The 18,350-nt window shown below is 36.3% G+C and overlaps 1 protein-coding gene across 2 annotated transcripts in view; it reads left to right on the top strand.

Annotated features, from left to right (window-relative positions):
• The window catches only part of ADGRL2 (adhesion G protein-coupled receptor L2), a 155,862-nt gene extending 137,870 nt beyond the window's left edge, over positions 1 to 17,992 (top strand). Inside the window, exons 17-21 of one of the 2 annotated variants that reach the window (XM_082286729.1) lie at positions 3,438 to 3,529; positions 5,413 to 5,581; positions 9,204 to 9,332; positions 9,755 to 9,851; positions 16,022 to 17,992. In XM_082286729.1, coding sequence (XP_082142855.1) covers positions 3,438 to 3,529; positions 5,413 to 5,581; positions 9,204 to 9,332; positions 9,755 to 9,851; positions 16,022 to 16,776 — 1,242 coding nt within the window. In that variant the 3' untranslated portion in view covers positions 16,777 to 17,992. Of the gene's footprint in view, positions 1 to 3,437; positions 3,530 to 5,412; positions 5,582 to 9,203; positions 9,333 to 9,754; positions 9,852 to 12,937; positions 12,979 to 16,021 lie in introns of those variants that run through there. The other variant, XM_082286730.1, reaches the window with a different exon arrangement.
• Positions 17,993 to 18,350: the final 358 nt, after the last annotated feature.

Below are 18,350 nucleotides of genomic sequence, written 5' to 3'. Positions count from 1 at the left end.
GGCCCATTTTTTCTCTGAGAAGATTGCTCTCAAAAGTCCATCTTGCCATTCATGTGGGCCTTTGTATGACCTCAGAGTACTGCATGCTTGTGGTGAACATTCTTCTTAAAGAAAGGTGTCTTAGACCATCTGTAAAGCTTGGAAAACATCTACTGATTCATTTTTGTAGATCAGTAACAGTTCAGTCCTCACAGACACAGTTCAGGTTGAAAGGGGCTTCAGGAGATGTGTGGTCAAGCCTTCTCAAAACAGGCTCAGCTCTCAGCCAGACCAGGTTGCTCAGAGCTGAAAAAGCTTTGCTTGTACAAATGAATACAAAACTGTGTTTTCTTTCTGTGTTTTCTTCTCCCCCGCTACATGTTTCTCACCAAGAAAAGTAATTTGGCTATTCCTTATAAAAGCAATTATTTTCCAACAAGTTCCCTTCCCTCACTGCTTAGTACCTTTCATGAGAAAAAAGAAAAAAAAAAAAGGCAGCATGCCCGAAATCTTTAACTCATGAGTTCCTTCAAAACAATCAATTTCTAGATGAAAAGCAGTAAGGGAGCCAAAAACAGATCTATAGAAAGGTTTGGTTACAGTATCCGTAAGTGGGCAAAATAGGGTTTTTATAACAATATAATGTGTGACAGAGATGCCAGCATGTTAGAACAAGTGGCAAACCATGGTCTTTTGACTGCTGAAACTGAAAACTATGCAATATTTCACAATGATGGAGAAACAAGTATCATGTGCTCAGTTGTCATAGTTACTTTGTCTTCAAGTACAGCATTTTTCCTTTTTTCTTGGAAGGACTTTTTCAGCTGCTGTGATACAGCATTATTATTTCTGTGGGCTGGTTTTGTGGGTCTGTACATAAATTATAATTACAGTGTCACTTAAGAAACTGCTTTGTGCAGTTGTTCCCTGGTGCAGCATGGACATACACCCAGACAGAGCTGAGTACCTACATAAAACCTAATGCAATGGAGCTTGGCTCAGTCTGTGGGGTAAGGCCATGTCTGCTCACATGTCACTGAAGGAACCTCAGTACGTGAATAAAAGTTTTTATTTGTCGTGTGGCAAACCAGCACTTCAGTTGTACAAAGAATCAGAGGATAAACCCCTCTTGTTTCATAAAGCAGTCATTTGTGGGCTAAGCCATATCGATGAGTTTTTGATCCAAGAATGATGATGCCCGTACAATACAAGATACTCCAGAGTAGCTACTTAGGCAAGGATTAGCTTCCAGCTGTGCTGTAAATACTATTCTGAACTGGATTGTGCACTCCTGGATGCATAGGTTGCAGCCAAAGTTGATGTACATATTAGGATTGACACAGGGCATGCATCTTAGCTCTTAATCTCTTTGTTTTCACAAAAAGCAAATTGAGGTTGCATTTTATTTTAAGCAGGCTGAAAAAGCTTACATTATGTCAGCTACCAAATTGTGCAAGAAACATTTTTAAATGAAGAAAAATAAAGTCAGTGTGCAAAGATGTGGAACTGAGGGTCAGATCAGGTGCAGAGCCCTTGTCCTGTCAGGTGTAAAGGCGGCGAGGGAGAGAAGCAACTTGTTTTCTCGTGAAGTTTCCCAATGAAGTTATGCCATACAATGAAAACCTAGATAAGAGGAAGAGATCACAGTGATATAGTGAAATGGTTTTGCTCATCTGGTTAGTAATTTCCTGTAAGAATCATAAAAGATAATCACCAAGATCATGAATTATTGACACTTCTGTTACATTTTGCAGCAATGGAAATATGCTTAACCTACACCATGTACATACATCAGCTTAAAGGTTAGGTATTTTCAGCCAGTTCTTGAAACACAAACAGAAATCAATCATAAAAGCTTATTTTCATTATTTGCATCACAAACACTTTTTTCTATTAATCTCAACATACAATTGTAAAAATGTTATACTTTGCATGATAAGGTCAAAAGTTGCCAGACACTTTTCTGGTGTTGAGAACTGCATTATAGTTCATGCTGTCCATCCTGATTTTGAGACAGCAGCAGGAGTGATTTCCCATAGCAGTAGAATTGGTTCTGTAATACATGTCATATTAACAGACTCGGATCAGAACCTTCAAAATACTCATCTTTTCAAGATTAAGACCAGCTCTTTATTAGGATTTCGATGACATTTCTGACCATTGAGGCACAGCTGCAGGAACACTTCTGGCATGAACTGGTATCCCCAATGTTACAAAAACAGTGAAAATTTTTAAGGTGTCTCAAACCAAAGGCTACCCAAATTGAGAGACTGGATATAACCTGCTCTATCAGTAACCAGTTGCAGATAGATATATATATATATAGATATGGAAGATTATAGGAATGGGTTTCTTTATCTAACATATGTGTTACAGGGATGTCTAAGCATGTCCATTCTTCCATCTTCTCTTGGCTTTTGCTCCAGCCACTTCATGTGGACCACTGTAGTACAAGATAAGGATATGTGTCTTCTCCCTGAAAGGACATGGCTCTCACTGGTTTCAAAGATACAATTTTGTCCGACTTGTCTGTGTGATATAGGACGGCACAAACTAATTGCTGAAATTAATTGGATACCACTTTTCAGCCCATATTCTTCAGGCACCCTTGTATTTGGCTTGCAGTGCTTTTCACAGGCTTTGAAATCGATAGGAGAAAGGCACCCAGTACCTTTGATCTCTGTTATCCTGTTTCACAATAAGAAAATGATAAAACATTTCCTTCAGTGTCTTCCATGGTGTTACCTATATGAATGACACAACAAGAATAAGATGCCACAGTCCTTCAAGTGGCACACACAGTCTCACTTCGACAGAATCCAGACTACAAAGGAAAAGAGGGCAGCAGGAGGGTGCACCACCGGCGTATGTCTATGGCACTGTCTGATGCATTTGCGACATCTTTGTGTTTCTTCTTTTTTTCTCTATTTTTCTTTTTCTCCAGTTACATTTAATCTCTTTTCAAGACCCCAGTAGGATTTGTGAGAACAAAAGGGAATAAAAAAAAAAAAAAGGAGAAACCAGCAAAGGTGAAAAACATTTCAAAACCAGGATGGGGTGATAAAAAGACAACTAGTATAGCCCAGTAAAGGGGTGACCACAGTCCTTGAAGAGTGAGATGGGGAACAGGGCCAGAGGTGACAGGTAAAGGTGAGCAGATGATGAGCACAGCATGCTGGAGGACAGAGCTAGACTGATAATGGCAAGTGTTGAACGAGTTAAATATGGTGGTTCATGATGATGTGGTGCATTTGGGAAAGTAGGTGAAACAAGGACTTCTAATATTTTTATCCTCTCATTCTTACTTGCAATCACCATTTGCAGACCATCTAATATAGTTACCAATTTTCACTACTTACTTGGAAATAAACTACAGGGTTTTTGTTTAGCTGATAACATCATCATTATTCAGCCTATTACTTGAAGTAGTTTAATTTCATTCTTATCTGTTTTGACAGCTGAATCTTATCTTCCTGGTGATCACATTGTGCAAAATGGTGAAGCACTCAAACACTTTGAAACCAGACTCTAGCAGGTTGGAAAACATTAAGTAAGTGCTTTGTGTTCAAGTATGAGAACTATGATTATTTTCTGATTGCTGAACTGATTGAAAGCTACTCTCCATTAGGAGCACATGCCATTGTCTCCCAGCAACTGCAGATGTCAATTAGAAGCCAACAGAGCCAATCCTGCTTTCGTCACATTGTTGCTGTAATGTCACAAACGCCGGTCAAAATTAGATAATTTCAGCCTGGAACTAGTGCCAAGAAACTGTTTCACGGAAATGCCACAGCACTGTAGTAATTTCATTTGCATTTAAAATGCAGTCAAAAATTATGTTCCTGTTTGCATGGCTGATATGATTATATTAAGTTTGTTTTGTTAAATGACTTTTTGATTTAGGGATTCTGAGCAGTTTCTACTCGTAATCCTGTTCTCCCAAGAGAATTGACTCTATTATTATTGTTAACTTGAAGATTATCTGCTGTTTTCATGCTAATTTAACAAATGTTTACTTTATCATGGTGTTCTACTGTAGCATCCCTTTTGCAGAGTAATATAAGTTTTATATAACTAACAAGGCTTTGGCAGCTTTTTGCTCCTTTAGATAGCTTTTTACTGTATTCTGTATAGCTTTACGTTGTATTCAAGGTTTTTGTTACCAACACTGAAGGGATGGTGCAACTTTCTAACACTGAGGGTTGGATGTGAAAGGGTCTTACAGATCTGCTTTGAACGTTGGAAATGGCAAAGGGAGACTTTCAGTAAGGATAACATTGTGAACTAGATGTTCTAGATAGGTCAGTATCAGCTTCATTGCATGTTGCATGATGAGAGAGAGAGCTAATCTTTAGCATCTCTCTCTTTTCTTCCTTTTCCTCTTTCTGTCTTCTCATCCACACCAGTAATTACCGTGTTTGTGATGGCTACTATAATACGGACTTACCTGGGTAAGATAGAACCCTACATTAACAAACTTCTAGCATGATTTTTAACTTTACAAACTCGGTCATATTGTGGATATCCCTTAATTTTAATTAACTATTTTTGAGATACCTGATTTGCTAAAGACTTTTAAACTATTATAATGCCTTTATAATTTTAAATTGCTTGCCTCTGCATTTTAAATTTCCTAATTTTGACTAATTTTTATAGACAATTAAAAATGCTCTTATTAATTTCTGTTTCAATTCTGTCTAATAATTTTGTTTCTCTTTTCTGCTTATAATGCTTTCTAGCTATGAAGATAATAAGCCATTTATCAAGTAAGATCATTAGTTAGATGTGGAATTCACTGACTAAATTCCCTTTCCCTTTCATTCTGTGCTGTTTGCTACAATTCCTTTTCCTTAACTTATTCATGATGGAATCTTTTTTAGATTGTTCTGTAAAGCAATATCCATATTTTTGTCGCATTTCAGCAGGGTTTCTTCATGCGGAAGTTACATCCTCTAGCTTCAGTTTAGCTGAGTTTATCGAAGCATTAGCAATTTGGGCTCTAGGCTTTTAATCTGCTGTTTAACCTTTATGCATTTGTGTTACATTACTTAGTGTCATATGGCAGCACCACTGTTTAAAATATATGGTGTGATTAGTGGCTAAGCCAGATTTATCAATCTCTTCTCTAAAAGCAGATAAAGCAATGGAGTAGGTGGGGCTTGTGCTATACTTCTGCATTTCAAAATAGTTCTGACATCCTATGCTGTTCTTGAGAAAGACAAAGGTTATATCTACTCTTGCTGTTTTCACTGGAGTCTAAGAGTACTAAATGGAATTGTTCTTTCTTTGATAGATAAAAGGTTAAACCCAAGGAATTTTTACATTTGAATGTGAAACTAGTAAAAGCCAACTGCAGGAACTGAAATGTTAATATTGGATTTGGCAAAGTACATTCTCATAAGTAATGTTACTAAAATTAATTTTCTTTTACAGATCCTGGGTCCTGGGTGCATTTGCTCTCCTGTGTCTCCTTGGCCTAACATGGTCATTTGGTCTGCTGTTTATAAATGAGGGGACCGTGGTGATGACATATCTCTTCACAGTATTTAATGCTTTCCAAGGAATGTTTATTTTCATCTTTCATTGTGCCCTTCAAAAGAAAGTAAGTTACCAAAACCACAGATGAATGTTCCCTAACTCCTTAGAAATGCCACACATAATTCTTAAGAAAATAGAGATAAAATTAGCAATGTGAAGTAGTTTGAGGAGGGAACTAGAATTCCAAAGCAGTTCTTGCTGTTTGTGCTGGTGGGAGTCATGTAACTGCTCTGTGACCCAGGTAGGTTTAACATGGATGCAGCATTTCCAACCTGGGCTTGAAAAGTTTTGAGGTTTTGTGAAGAAAATTGCTATAGAAAATGTACTGTTTGACACTGGTAATGTGGTACATTTTAGCCTGGACTTAGAGCCAAAAGTCTTCTATGTCCACATGAAACAAGTCCTGCCTTTGCTGCAGTGCTGCAAACAAAGAATCAGTTACAATATCAGCCTGGAAATGATCTTCTTTTCTCCAATGGAGGCAGAGCAACTCTCCTGAGATCCCATTAAGCTGCCACATAAAACTGTGGGTGATAGGCAGGGATTGTACTATGTGAGCTTGTTCATTACAAAATTAAGTGGGATGTAAAAATTAATTTTATTATGAACTTTGACACACCTTAGAAAAAAGTAGTCATTAATGCTAGACAGCTGCTAACAGGAATAGTTTTCTGAAGATGGAAAAGATGACAGCATTACTTTTTTTCCAAGTGTATGCCTCCCCCAAATATCCCAATAGCTTTGTGCTCTTCACTGGAGTGTTCCTCACGAGTGGGATGAGCTAAATTAGTTCTGCTCCCCTTCACTGGATGAAAGCAGAAGGGTCCAGAAGGAGCAGATCTGCTGGAAGGAGAGAGAGAGACAGAGAAAGCTTGAAGGGGAGAGAGGAGCAAACAGCAGGAGAGAAGGAAAGTGAAGGGCACAGCCTGTGGGACTTTTTTTGGGTTCCATGCACCCCTTCTCTTCCCCAGAAGGTGGAGATTGCTTCCAAGGATGCTTTAGAGGTTCTTTAATGAACAGTGCATGGAAAAGCTGACAGCCTTTGTTAGAAGGCAGGACAAATGGAAGTAATGAGAGTTGAGAGGAAGGATGAACATCAAAAAATCCCACCCAAACAAACCTAACTTGAAATGCAGTATGTCCTACATTTGGAAATACCCAATTCGCAATATTTATATTCTAAGTATTTTTACCAATTTTAGGCTGGAGACCTAGCAATTATTAACTCCCATTATAGTTAGCTCACCAGAGACATAATTAACTGATATTTTTAAGATGGTTTGAGACCACTGGATAAAGCATTGTTGTGTAAATACAAAAATCTTGTGCTCATGTTCTCAACTGTACCAGCTCTAACATTACCAGCATCTCTAAATTTGGTGTAGACAATGGCATTCAGAGGTGTTTTAGGAAAAGATTGGTAGATAGAATTTTACCCAGATGAACATGACACTCCTCTTAGTTGGAGAGAACAAAAAGCACACTTAAAGAGAAGATTAAGCCTAAGAGAAGAAGGAAGATAGGGAAGAAAATGCAAACATTCTCAAAATGCAAATAATTTCTAGGTTAGGGTTTCATATAATGTTTCCCTTTTTACTATTTGTATTGGACTTGAAAATCAGAAACAGATTTCTTTTTTATTTCTTTTTACAGCTGTGCATTGTTTTTATATAAAGTGGAGTCAGCAAAAAGCAATATTAAAATACCAGTCAGGTGTGAAAAATCATAACCTAGAGCAATAAGATTTATACCTGAAAGAATGTTAAAGCTGCCATTTTAGATTTTTAAGTGTCACTGCCTTTGACTGGATATTGTCCTATCCTCTGTCTGCATAGCTAATGTAGTCTTTTTATTCTGTTATTACTACTTGGTCACTAAATTGAACAGAGAAATAGAATTGTGGAAGTGGAAACTATTATGTTTCCAGTTCTGACGAGATGATAGTGCTGTTGCTTCCATCAGTTTCCAACAAGCTATAATTTAGAAATAATGACAGTGGGATGTGCAGTCCTGACAGATAATGTACATTCACTGCAATATAGGCATTAGGCAAAACCAACCCTGGAGGGTGGTATTTGGGTAAAAATACAGTTTTGATTGCTATTGTCTCTACTGTGTAGTGGTTTAGAGCATTTAATATCCATTAATGTTCAGGAATGTATTTTCTTAGGTATTATACCACCTAGTGATGATCTATGTAGACCTTTTTTCCCAGACTACAGGGTTAAAAATTATAATTCTGAGTTGTTTCATTTCTGTTTTCATTCTTTACATGTCTTTTGTGCTGATATAGATAGGGGTTGACTTAAAATATGTACCATATACTTTTATAAAAATCTGAGTTATTGTGTCTTGCTTAAAGTACAAATTATTCAGCTTTTCTTCAACCTTGTGGTTTATAGAAACATCACAGTATGTATTCTGTGAGTAAAACTCCAGTCGAAAACAGCACATTACGCATGTAAATCCACACTTTAATTTTTTGCATTTTCTGCTGTCCCCTTTTTGCATACACATAACTTTCTGTCTTATTTATTCATAGGTCAGGCAGAATTTCCAGATTAGCTGAAATCCCACTTTTCACAGAAACTCACGAGTCTCATTGATGGAGAAGAGACACTTAAATTCCCATGTAATCTGGTGGAAGATTTATGAATTTAGACTTACATATCTATACAAATTCTATCCACTGTGTCCTTTCAGTGATACAGTCTTGCTGCCAAGACATGTACACACTCTTCTGTTATCTGAAAATAGTAGTCAGTGAAGCAGTCATGGAATATAAGAGAATTAACTGCTCTGTAAATGATCCTGATTACTTTTATAGCAATCGTTATCACACATAAGAAAACTAAAGTTTCCAGTAGATTTCTGGAAACAGAAGGTGAATAAATGCAGCCCAGATACTGGAGTCATTAATTAATTTTGCTGCTCTGTCAGAAAAAAAAAAAATCATAAACATAGGTATATTCATACTTCTATATTCAACACAGACAGGAATTAGAATTTTATGTTTTGGTCCTAAAAGTGAAAGGTGCTTCATTCCCAGCCCTTATGGTTCAAAATGTGACTGGAACACTGACAAATGCCTCCATCAGCATAGCTGGAGCTGTGCCTGCAGTGGGGCAGTGGTGTTTGTGAGCTCAGTGCCAGAGCAGATGTCACCATCTGAAGCAGCAGCTGGATGAGTTACACAGAGTAACTCTATATGAAAATGCCTTTACAGGCATTGCAAGTTTTGCACTTTTTATTGGAAATCATCACATAAGGAGCAGTACTGAGCAGTGCTCAGCCTTTCTTGCCTGCTAGGATGGGAAGACAGGCTTTCTTAGCTTTCTGTACTAAAAGCTCTTACAAAAACCACTATTTTCAGCCAGCATTCAATTTGGGTAAACTTAACGATATCAATCTACATAATGAAAATGATATAAAAATAATTCTGTAACTGACTCAGTAATGATTATTCAGGGTCATCTCTAAGAAGTGTGTGTATACCTTGGAAATAATGGGTTCAAAATTCCTGGGTAGCTGCTAATACTGCCACTGAGTAGGGAGAAATAAGTGGTTTTGCTAACAGCCAGCAATTTGAAAGACAAGAATTATCTATTTGCTTGAAAAGTGAGTAGTTTCAATGCAAGGTTCATGTGTAAGACTATTTCGTGTGCTAAGCAATTTTTCCCCCATAGGTACGTAAGGAATATGGGAAATGCTTCCGACATTCCTACTGCTGTGGAGGACTTCCAACTGAGAGTCCCCACAGTTCAGTGAAGGCATCGACAACGAGAACAAGTGCTCGCTATTCCTCTGGCACTCAGGTAACAAAGATTTTGACAGCATCTTTTAATTACCTTATTTATGAAAAGCCTACTGAGATGTTTTCCAATCAGAAGGACTAATTGTCTTCTCATAATTGTCACTTCGATGGTAAATACATGCTTCTGCATAGTAGAATTATTTCTTTTTAAACATTTCCTTTTACTTTGGTCTAATAAAAACACCTTAATTTTTCTTTTAATTAGGGGCTGGTTTATAGGAAAATTTATACTGTCATGTTTCATTTAAATGACGTTTAATAAATTAGAGTTTTAATAAAAAAAGAAGGAATTTTCACTATGTGCTAGAAGAATGGTTTTCTCTAGGCTAAAATTAATAGAAGTATTCTACATAATGGCACATGAGTAGGAAAAAATCTTCTTGTAACCTACTATGCTTTTGTCTCACTGCTTTATGTTAACAGAGTCGGATAAGGAGGATGTGGAATGACACTGTGAGAAAACAATCGGAATCGTCTTTTATCTCAGGTGACATCAACAGCACTTCAACACTTAATCAAGGTCAGTCACTGGGAACATTTCAGTTTTAGAATCCATAAATTTAATACAGATTTTATATCATTTAACACAGAAGAAATGAAAAGAATGTTTAAAAAAAAAATCTGGAACAAATGTTCTCTAAAAGCAGAGTTTTAAAGTTATCCACCAGCACTTCTGAAAACCATGTTCCTTTAACTGGCCCCTGCTATAGAAGTTGAATTCTTCAATTCATGGGAATGTATTTGAATTAGTTTCATCAATAATTTAGCTTAAAAGCAAGATCATAATTTTAAATCTTTCCTAACCTTTATAGGTTGAATCTGAAATAGAAATATGAGTGCAGTAACATTTTAATGCATATTTGACTGACTTTTAGGTGCAGAAATTTTCCCAGTGAAATCTAATTGATATCATTTCTATGCAAAAGATGTCTGTAAAGCATTTATCTTTTCTATTTCAAAGAGCATCATATCTGTAACATGGAATAGAATCCAGATTTTCAGGCACAGAGAAGTCAAAACTCAAAACTTCTCAGCTCAAATAGACTTTGAAATCTGTAACCTCATTCTCATGTCCAGATAGAAGACAAGGGTATTAACTGAGACAGATTGTCCCTCCCTTTCTCCCCTTCCCCCTGTGTTTTTAAGGCAGTTTGAGCCAGCAGTGGAGAGAGGACTGCTCTGTGCAAGCCAGGTTTGAAGCCTGTTCTTCTACCCACATCCTTACGTGAAGAGCAGGCAGCCCTGGTCTCACTGCAATCACTGCAATCTATTCCTGCTCAACTCAGAAAGTTTTAAACGGAAAATTCCAATTCAGGATTTGATAGCAGGGATATGTACTTAACTTCCATTCATTTTGGAAGTAAAAATCATGGTGTTTGCAAAGGAAAAGGTATCAGAAAGTATGATTCTATATTTGCTATTTGATCTATAGAAAGTGGGCAAGACGTGTGTCTCGCTGCTCTTCCCACCCCTCTTACAAATCCTGCGTGTTCTTCAAGCAAAAATCAAAATTAAGTAACTTCTCCTAGGTAGAAAATGTATATTTTTTCATGTCTCTTTCAATGTCTTATGAAAGTTCCAAAAGCACAAGCCACATAAAGTTGGTATTTACCCTAATTTGCTGTCTGACTCCTGAGGTTTGCTCTAACTGTGCAGCTCTGTAAGTTAATTCAGTGTTGAACAGAGGTCTTGGAATCTTCTCCCTGTTTCAAGTTCCAGGCTCAAGTCACTGGAGATGTTCTGCCATGATTAGAAAAATTGGTATCAACTCTATTCAGTTACAATATTGTCACTATCTCAGTGATACATACGTATAAGAGTAGTTCCATAATTAATGACAAGTGTCATTTTTCCTTTAAAATAAAAATAAAACTTTTAATTAAGCTTTTTTTTTCTTGTGGCAAAGAAATTTGGATTGAAAAAAATTCTTAACTATAAATTACACACAATAATTCTAACCAAGTTAAATATAGTACACAAAAACAACCCCAAGCAAAATATATTTCAGTTATTATTTCTAGTAAGAAGTACTTTACAATGGAAAAAAGCTGTGATAATTTTTTTAGTTAATCACTAATACAAACTTTCAAATAAGATTTGCATAGTCAGACAATAATTCTCTGAGTATTAAAAATTCCTGCTCATTTCTGCTACTAAGTAGCTATGGGAGTACAAAAGCATTAGTATTTGAAATATATAATATCATGCCAAATAAAAATATTTATACTTTAAAAATATAGCTGTCTCTTTAGTTTTCCTTGGGTCTGTAATACACTGATCCTGATATACTGCTTTGCAAAGTAATAGAAAAGAAACTTGGATTTTATCTTACTGAAATGTTTAAATTAATTTTTAAATGACAGCATTTTGTGTGGGATTTTTTTGTCATTATTCCAATCCATTTTTCTTGTAGTAGCTAGAAATCAGAGATTGATTGACTTTTTAATAGTTTCTCAAAATATGCTGGGGTTTTTTCTGATTATTCTGAGAGTTGTTTAAATGGTATTGCATTAGCATGTAAATTTGGTTTAAAGAAGTCCGTTCATGTAATATTTTTCTTTGTCTTACATTGTTTGTAAACTGATAGTTTAAAGAAACTTGTTGTTTGAGGAATTCTTTTTTAAAACCTGGCATATGTATTTGCAGCATGAATGTCCCAGGAGAAAATGTGAATGCTCTGATTTCTTAGAGCAAATATTTTGCTTTCCCCTCAGCATGCATACTTTTGCATATACTAAGATATGCTTCTTGCAATTTGTCATCCACTGTCTGTTTGAAAACAGCAATTCCCTTCCAGTATCTCTGCGTTTTTAATAAAATGAGTAACAGCTCTGATCCTGTCATAAGAGGTTTTTCAATACCTTTCAGTTTGAGAAATTCAGTTCTCTCAGTTCTGGACAGAAGTGTTCCATGCTATCATTTTTAAAGTTCCAAAAGCTTTATGTAGTACCTTGATCTCTAAACATTTAATTGCTACTCTTGTGTAACAGTGATTTTGTATACATTAGTAAATATCACTTTCACTATCTGTTTACTTTGGGGATTTGGACAGCACCCATGAATTACTGGAATCTAACTGTATTTTCCTGCTCCCATTTCAAATACATAGCTCAAATACACCCAGAAATTTTCAGCTAAATTACATTTTCAAAATCCTTTGTGGTTCATGATGAATAAAAAATTATTCTCTATTGAAACTGTCAGGCTAAAATTAAGGAACTGACTTTTTTTTCTGTTTCTTTTGCTTTAGGAATGACTGGCAATTACCTACTAACAAACCCTCTTCTTCGACCACACGGCACTAACAACCCCTATAACACATTGCTCGCTGAAACAGTTGTATGTAATGCCCCTTCAGCTCCTGTGTTTAACTCACCAGGTGTGCTTATACTTCCTGAATAAACTGCTTTTCTTGGCTCGCTCCAAATTCCCTCTTTTCCCTAGATAGAAACTCAAGTTGCAATACCCCAGCCATACAGTCTGAATTTCTGAAATAAATCAGAGAAATACAGTGTTGCCAATGTCAGCTTGTAAAACTGCACTATATTATAGTAATGCCTTTGCCCTAACAGTATTTACCAATAATTATCCATGTTTTTAACACAGGTGGCATAAATCTTAATATACTATTAAAGGACTGACACCACATGGTCCGAGAGCCCATCTTCAAGATATATATCACTTAGAGGTATCATGTCTCTGCAATATAAGGTTGACTCTAAAGCTTGTTGAGAAAATCCTGCTTATGGAATGGATTAGATACAAAAGCAGTGCAAGGCATCTTGACACCTTTGGATACCCCGGTGTAGAAAACTGTATCCAGCATCAAACAGATCTAAACTATAGTATAGTGCAGCTTTATGGGAGATCATTTTCCTGTAGGAAAATCTTGATATTAACAGTTAGAACAGTTTAGTTCTGTAGGAATAAAGGGTGTCATCATTTACCTAACATTTTGTTGTTACATTATCTACTTGCTTTAGCAATGTTGCAATTCATCAGTAAATACCTTGCAGATATTGTTTGATGAGTCATAAGATCACTTTAGTGTAACTGGAATGATAAATCTTTGAAAAAGAGCTCATAAAACCTTGTTTCCAGTTTTTATTTCAAGTTTCCTTTTTAACTGAACTGTAGTTTCTATTTTCATTCTCTTGTTTTCTTACTTTCCTTATGCTTTCCTCTAGCAACCTACAGAGAGACAAGTATGGGAGTAAAACTTAACTTTGCCTATCAAATGTAAATTTTTTCAGCATGATTCTTAATGGGCACAATTAAAACATAACTAGCGGTCATGAAGTAGACTCAGCGGGCAAGTGGTTCACAATTTGCAAATGAAATGTTTCCACATTCAAAAAGTACTTGCATACTGCTTTTTGGGAAACAAGATGAGGTCTGTAGCAAACCCTATTGGTAACACAAGTTATGCAATGCTGAAATAATTTGCTGTTTAAAACCAAAGCAGTGTCATGCCGAAATGCTTAACAATTTACTTATATTTTTACATTTCTACAGTAATCTTGCTACAGGCTATGAAAGATTTCAAATGAATTACCTGATCATGGGCAACAAAATTTGCCTCATCAAACCAATTTGAATATATTCTAGCATGCTTAACTCTGCAGTATATCATAGAAAACTCATTTTGGGTTATCAGATGTATTTTGATATCTGTTTAGCAGAGGAAAATAAAATTAAAATTACAGAATTAAATCACTTTCATGAGGGAAATGAATCCAGCATGTGGTCCATGTGTTGTCTACTTTTATAAATGCCATATGTTCTGCACAGCTAAATCCATTGCAAGAAAAATCTTGGAACATACATGGAATTGCAAAACTGCAAAGTTGTTTAATCAAAGCTTAAAGAGACCTTTCAAACAACCCTCATCACTGTTAAAATCAATACACATGGAGAAGAGTTAACAATAACACAAATGCAAAATGACTTGCAAATTGCTCAGAATTTATTTGGAAATTATTATTCTATTCCTTAAAGTTGAAGACAAAAATCTTTTCATGAGAAAATGCAATTATTTTTTAATTGAAAACAATATTTCCAGAGAATATTGAATTTTCTAGGATAAGCTGCAGCTTTAATTATGAAAAAAAAATCCACAAAATGAGAAAATGTAAAATCTTTTTCAAGAAGCTTTTCCCTTATACTCCTCCAAGCCTTGCATATTATGCAGCAGCCTCACAGTGGTCAGTCTCATTTCAGTAAAGTCGCTTCATTCTTTCTTTACTTCCAGACATATCTGTAGATAAAGTGCTTTTCTAGGAATGCTCTAACCATCTGATTTCCATGGTTCAGACTGTTTAATTTCTTGCAAAGTTTATTTTTTTCTTTTTTTTTTCCTTTGCTTGGGAAGCACTGTGCTGTCATAGTTTACATGTCTTTGTGTCTATAGGAAAACCTTTTCTTTATCAAGTTATTGGGGAAAAAAAAAGCCAAAACCCAAAGCATAAAGACTTTAATCATCATAAGACTTCATTTTTCCCCCTCTTAAACTCCTTCTCATGTTTTCAGCAGACTTACCCAATTTGTCATTTCGTCAACAGCTATGAAATATCAGCCATGGCTGATTTCCTCTTCCCATTCCACAACTAATATTTATTCTTTGATTTAATTTCTGTGACCCATACTTACAGAAATTCCTAACATTTCTGCATTTGACTTCCATGCCCATGGTAGCTGTGGGCCTAACTCTTAATTAACTATTCTGGTTCATTCAGCGCTGTCACTGTGACTGATGCAGACTGCAGGCAAACTTTGACCTTTAGGAGCCTGGGGCCATTGTTGGCAGGCAGAATATTAGTGAAAAAAATTATGTTAAGTGGGAAAAGAAAAGCTGTTATTGCTTAGTAATCTAATTTGCTGAACCCTTGCTCTGACTAAGTTGCTGAGAAGCTCAGTAATTCTTCATCATGTTACAATAAATCATTTTACTTTCTTTTATATATCAGCTACTCTTAGGCCAGATAGCCTGAGCAGACAGACATGATGTGAGTTGTCCAAAGTGAGTCATTCCACCTGCTGTCTATCGTGTTGTTGGATGGTGCTTGTGGGCCCTGGTCCCTGTAGTGTGAAAGATGGCTGTCCTTGTTTAACATAAATTCTTTGTATTTATCCATTTTTTTCATTCTTTTCTTTACTTCATCTCCAAAAAAAAAAAAAAAAACCAGGAAAAAATGTTAGAAATGTTGTTAAAGTAGTTGCCTGCCAGTTATGTGGGTTTATGTTGTACATTTACCTTCAGTTATGTCTGTGATCTAATTCCTTTTTAATTTAGTGTCGTTTAGGACAAATTCTGTTAATTTTCTTTTTCTAAATCATGGTGGTGTACTTCAAAACACGGTTGTTTCCAAATGAATTGCTTTGCATTACATATGCAAGGGCATGGAGTGAACAGTTCCTTGTGGAAAAGTCACAGAATTGATACTAAATTAAGAAATTCAAATGCCACTATTCCCCACAGGAAACACACGTTACTATTTTTAGAATGCATCTTTCCTATAAGGTGTGCAACTGTTTACATTTGGGAATGTTCAATAACCTAACTTTTCTCAAGTTTTACTTCCAAGTACAACTTTGTCCTGAACTACATTAAAGAATTTTGTTAAAAAGAAAAAAAAATGAAGTGATAAAAGCATGTCAGGCAATAACCAGAGCTGTCCTTTTCCATTTCAGGACATTCACTGAACAATGCCAGGGATACAAGTGCCATGGATACTCTACCGCTAAATGGTAATTTCAACAACAGCTACTCATTGCGCAATGGAGACTATAACGACAGCGTGCAAGTTGTAGACTGTGGACTAAGCCTGAATGATACTGCTTTTGAGAAAATGATCATTTCAGAGTTAGTGCACAACAACCTGCGGGGCAGCAGCAAGAACCACAACCTGGAGCGGGCACTGCCAGCCAAGGCTGTGATCGGCGGGAGCAGTAGCGAAGATGACGCCATCGTGGCAGACGCCTCATCTTTGATGCACAGCGACACCCCCGGGCTGGAGCTCCACCACAAAGAGCTGGAGGCCCCACTCATTCCTCAGCGGACTCACTCCCTTCTGTACCAGCCCCAGAAGAAAGTGAAGACTGAGGGAACTGACAGCTACGTCTCACAGCTGACAGCCGAGGCTGACGACCACCTCCAGTCCCCCAACAGAGACTCTCTTTACACGAGCATGCCCAACCTCAGAGACTCTCCCTACCCAGAGAGCAGCCCCGATGTTGAAGAAGACCTCTCTCCCTCCAGGAGGAGTGAAAATGAGGACATTTACTACAAGAGCATGCCAAACCTAGGAGCTGGTCATCAGCTTCAGATGTACTATCAAATCAGCAGGGGTAATAGCGACGGCTATATCATTCCCATTAACAAAGAAGGATGTATTCCAGAAGGAGATGTTAGAGAAGGACAAATGCAACTAGTGACAAGCCTTTAATAGTGTAGCAAAGAAATATTAAAGGCCACGTTCAAGTATTAAAAAGACTTAATTGGCCCCATGCAGGCTCCCTCATATCTGCTCGAAGAGACAATTCTGTTGACCCTGTGGTTCTCCAGTAACAGGGATGACTGGACCTCGCAGTTCTGTGAATTTTTATAAACAAAAACTTTGTATATACACAGAGTATACTAAAATGAATTATTTGTTACAAAGAAAAGAAATACCAACAAGGTATTTAAGATATCTTCTGCTGCTGAATTTAACAAAATTGTGAAAAAAAAAGAGAAATAAACACTTTCCAGCCATTTTACTGCAGCAGTTTGTGAACTAAATTTGTAAATATGGCTGCACCATTTTTTTTTCCTAGGCCTACATTGTATTATATACAAGGCGTAGGCTTTAAAATCCTGTGGGACAAATTTACTGTACCTTACTATTCCTGACAAGACTTGCAAAAGCAGGAGAGATATTCTGCATCAGTTTGCAGTTCACTGCAAATCTTTTCCATTAGGGCAAAGATTGAATACATGTCTAACCACTAGCAATCAAGCCACAGGCCTTATTTCATATATTTCCTCAACTGTACAATGAACCGTTCTCATGAAAAAATGGCTAAAGAAATTATATTTTGTTCTATTGCTAGGGTAAAATAAATACATTTGTGTCCAACTGAAATATAATTGTCATTAAAAAATAATTTTAAAGAGTTTGAAGAAAATATTGTGAAAAGCTCTTGGTTGCACATATGTTATAAGCTGTTTTTCTTACACTGTTCATAGTACGATAGTTTGTTTAAAATGCAAGTTCTACCTGTTTTCACTTATTTTTCACTGTAAACAGTGTTCTGCTTTGACTAGTTAGTTTTTATTCTTAAGTTTTGAATTTTTATTGCCAAAAAAACATAATTTGGGGAGAAAGTTGTTTTAGAAGCCAATTATGCCAAGCCTTGCACAAATTTGGTGTAGCTAACAAAGATTGTAACTCAATTCCCTGTTCATTCTTTAATCAGGGTTGGGTGGTAAGGGGTAAAGGGGACACTGGACACTTCTCACAAGCTTTCTCGTGAATAAAAGGTGCCTGTCCTTTAAAAAAAAATAAATAAAACATAACTATTACTCTTCCATATTCCTTCTGCCTATATTTAGTAATTAATTTATTTTATGATAAAAAATCTAATGAAATGTAAATTGTTTCAACAAAATTCTGCTTTTTTCATCCCTTTGTGTAAACCTGTTAATAATGAGCCCATCACTAATATCCAGTGTAAAGTTTAACACCTGTTTGACAGTAAATAAATGTGAATTTTTTTCCAAATAGGTAAAATGTGCATTATTATGTACAAAGCATAATTGGCATCAGCAGTCCTTTGACCCAGATGTGTCCTGCCTAGAATGGCGTCTTTACGTTTCATGATTTAAGTGTTGAGAATTCAACAGAACTGTCTATAGCTCTACAGAAGACAGGTCATCTTTACTATTCTTTTGTCACAATTGAATAGGATCAAGCCCAGATATAGCAGGGTCATTAGGAAAAGGTACTGTAATTTCATGTATTTACATAACTCTTAAGTA

Source organism: Coloeus monedula, assembly GCF_965178545.1.
Source record: "Coloeus monedula genome assembly, chromosome: 9".
Taxonomy (NCBI): domain Eukaryota; kingdom Metazoa; phylum Chordata; class Aves; order Passeriformes; family Corvidae; genus Coloeus; species Coloeus monedula.
Note: the sequence above shows the minus strand (reverse complement) of the source record. Positions and strands in the feature narration are given on the sequence as shown.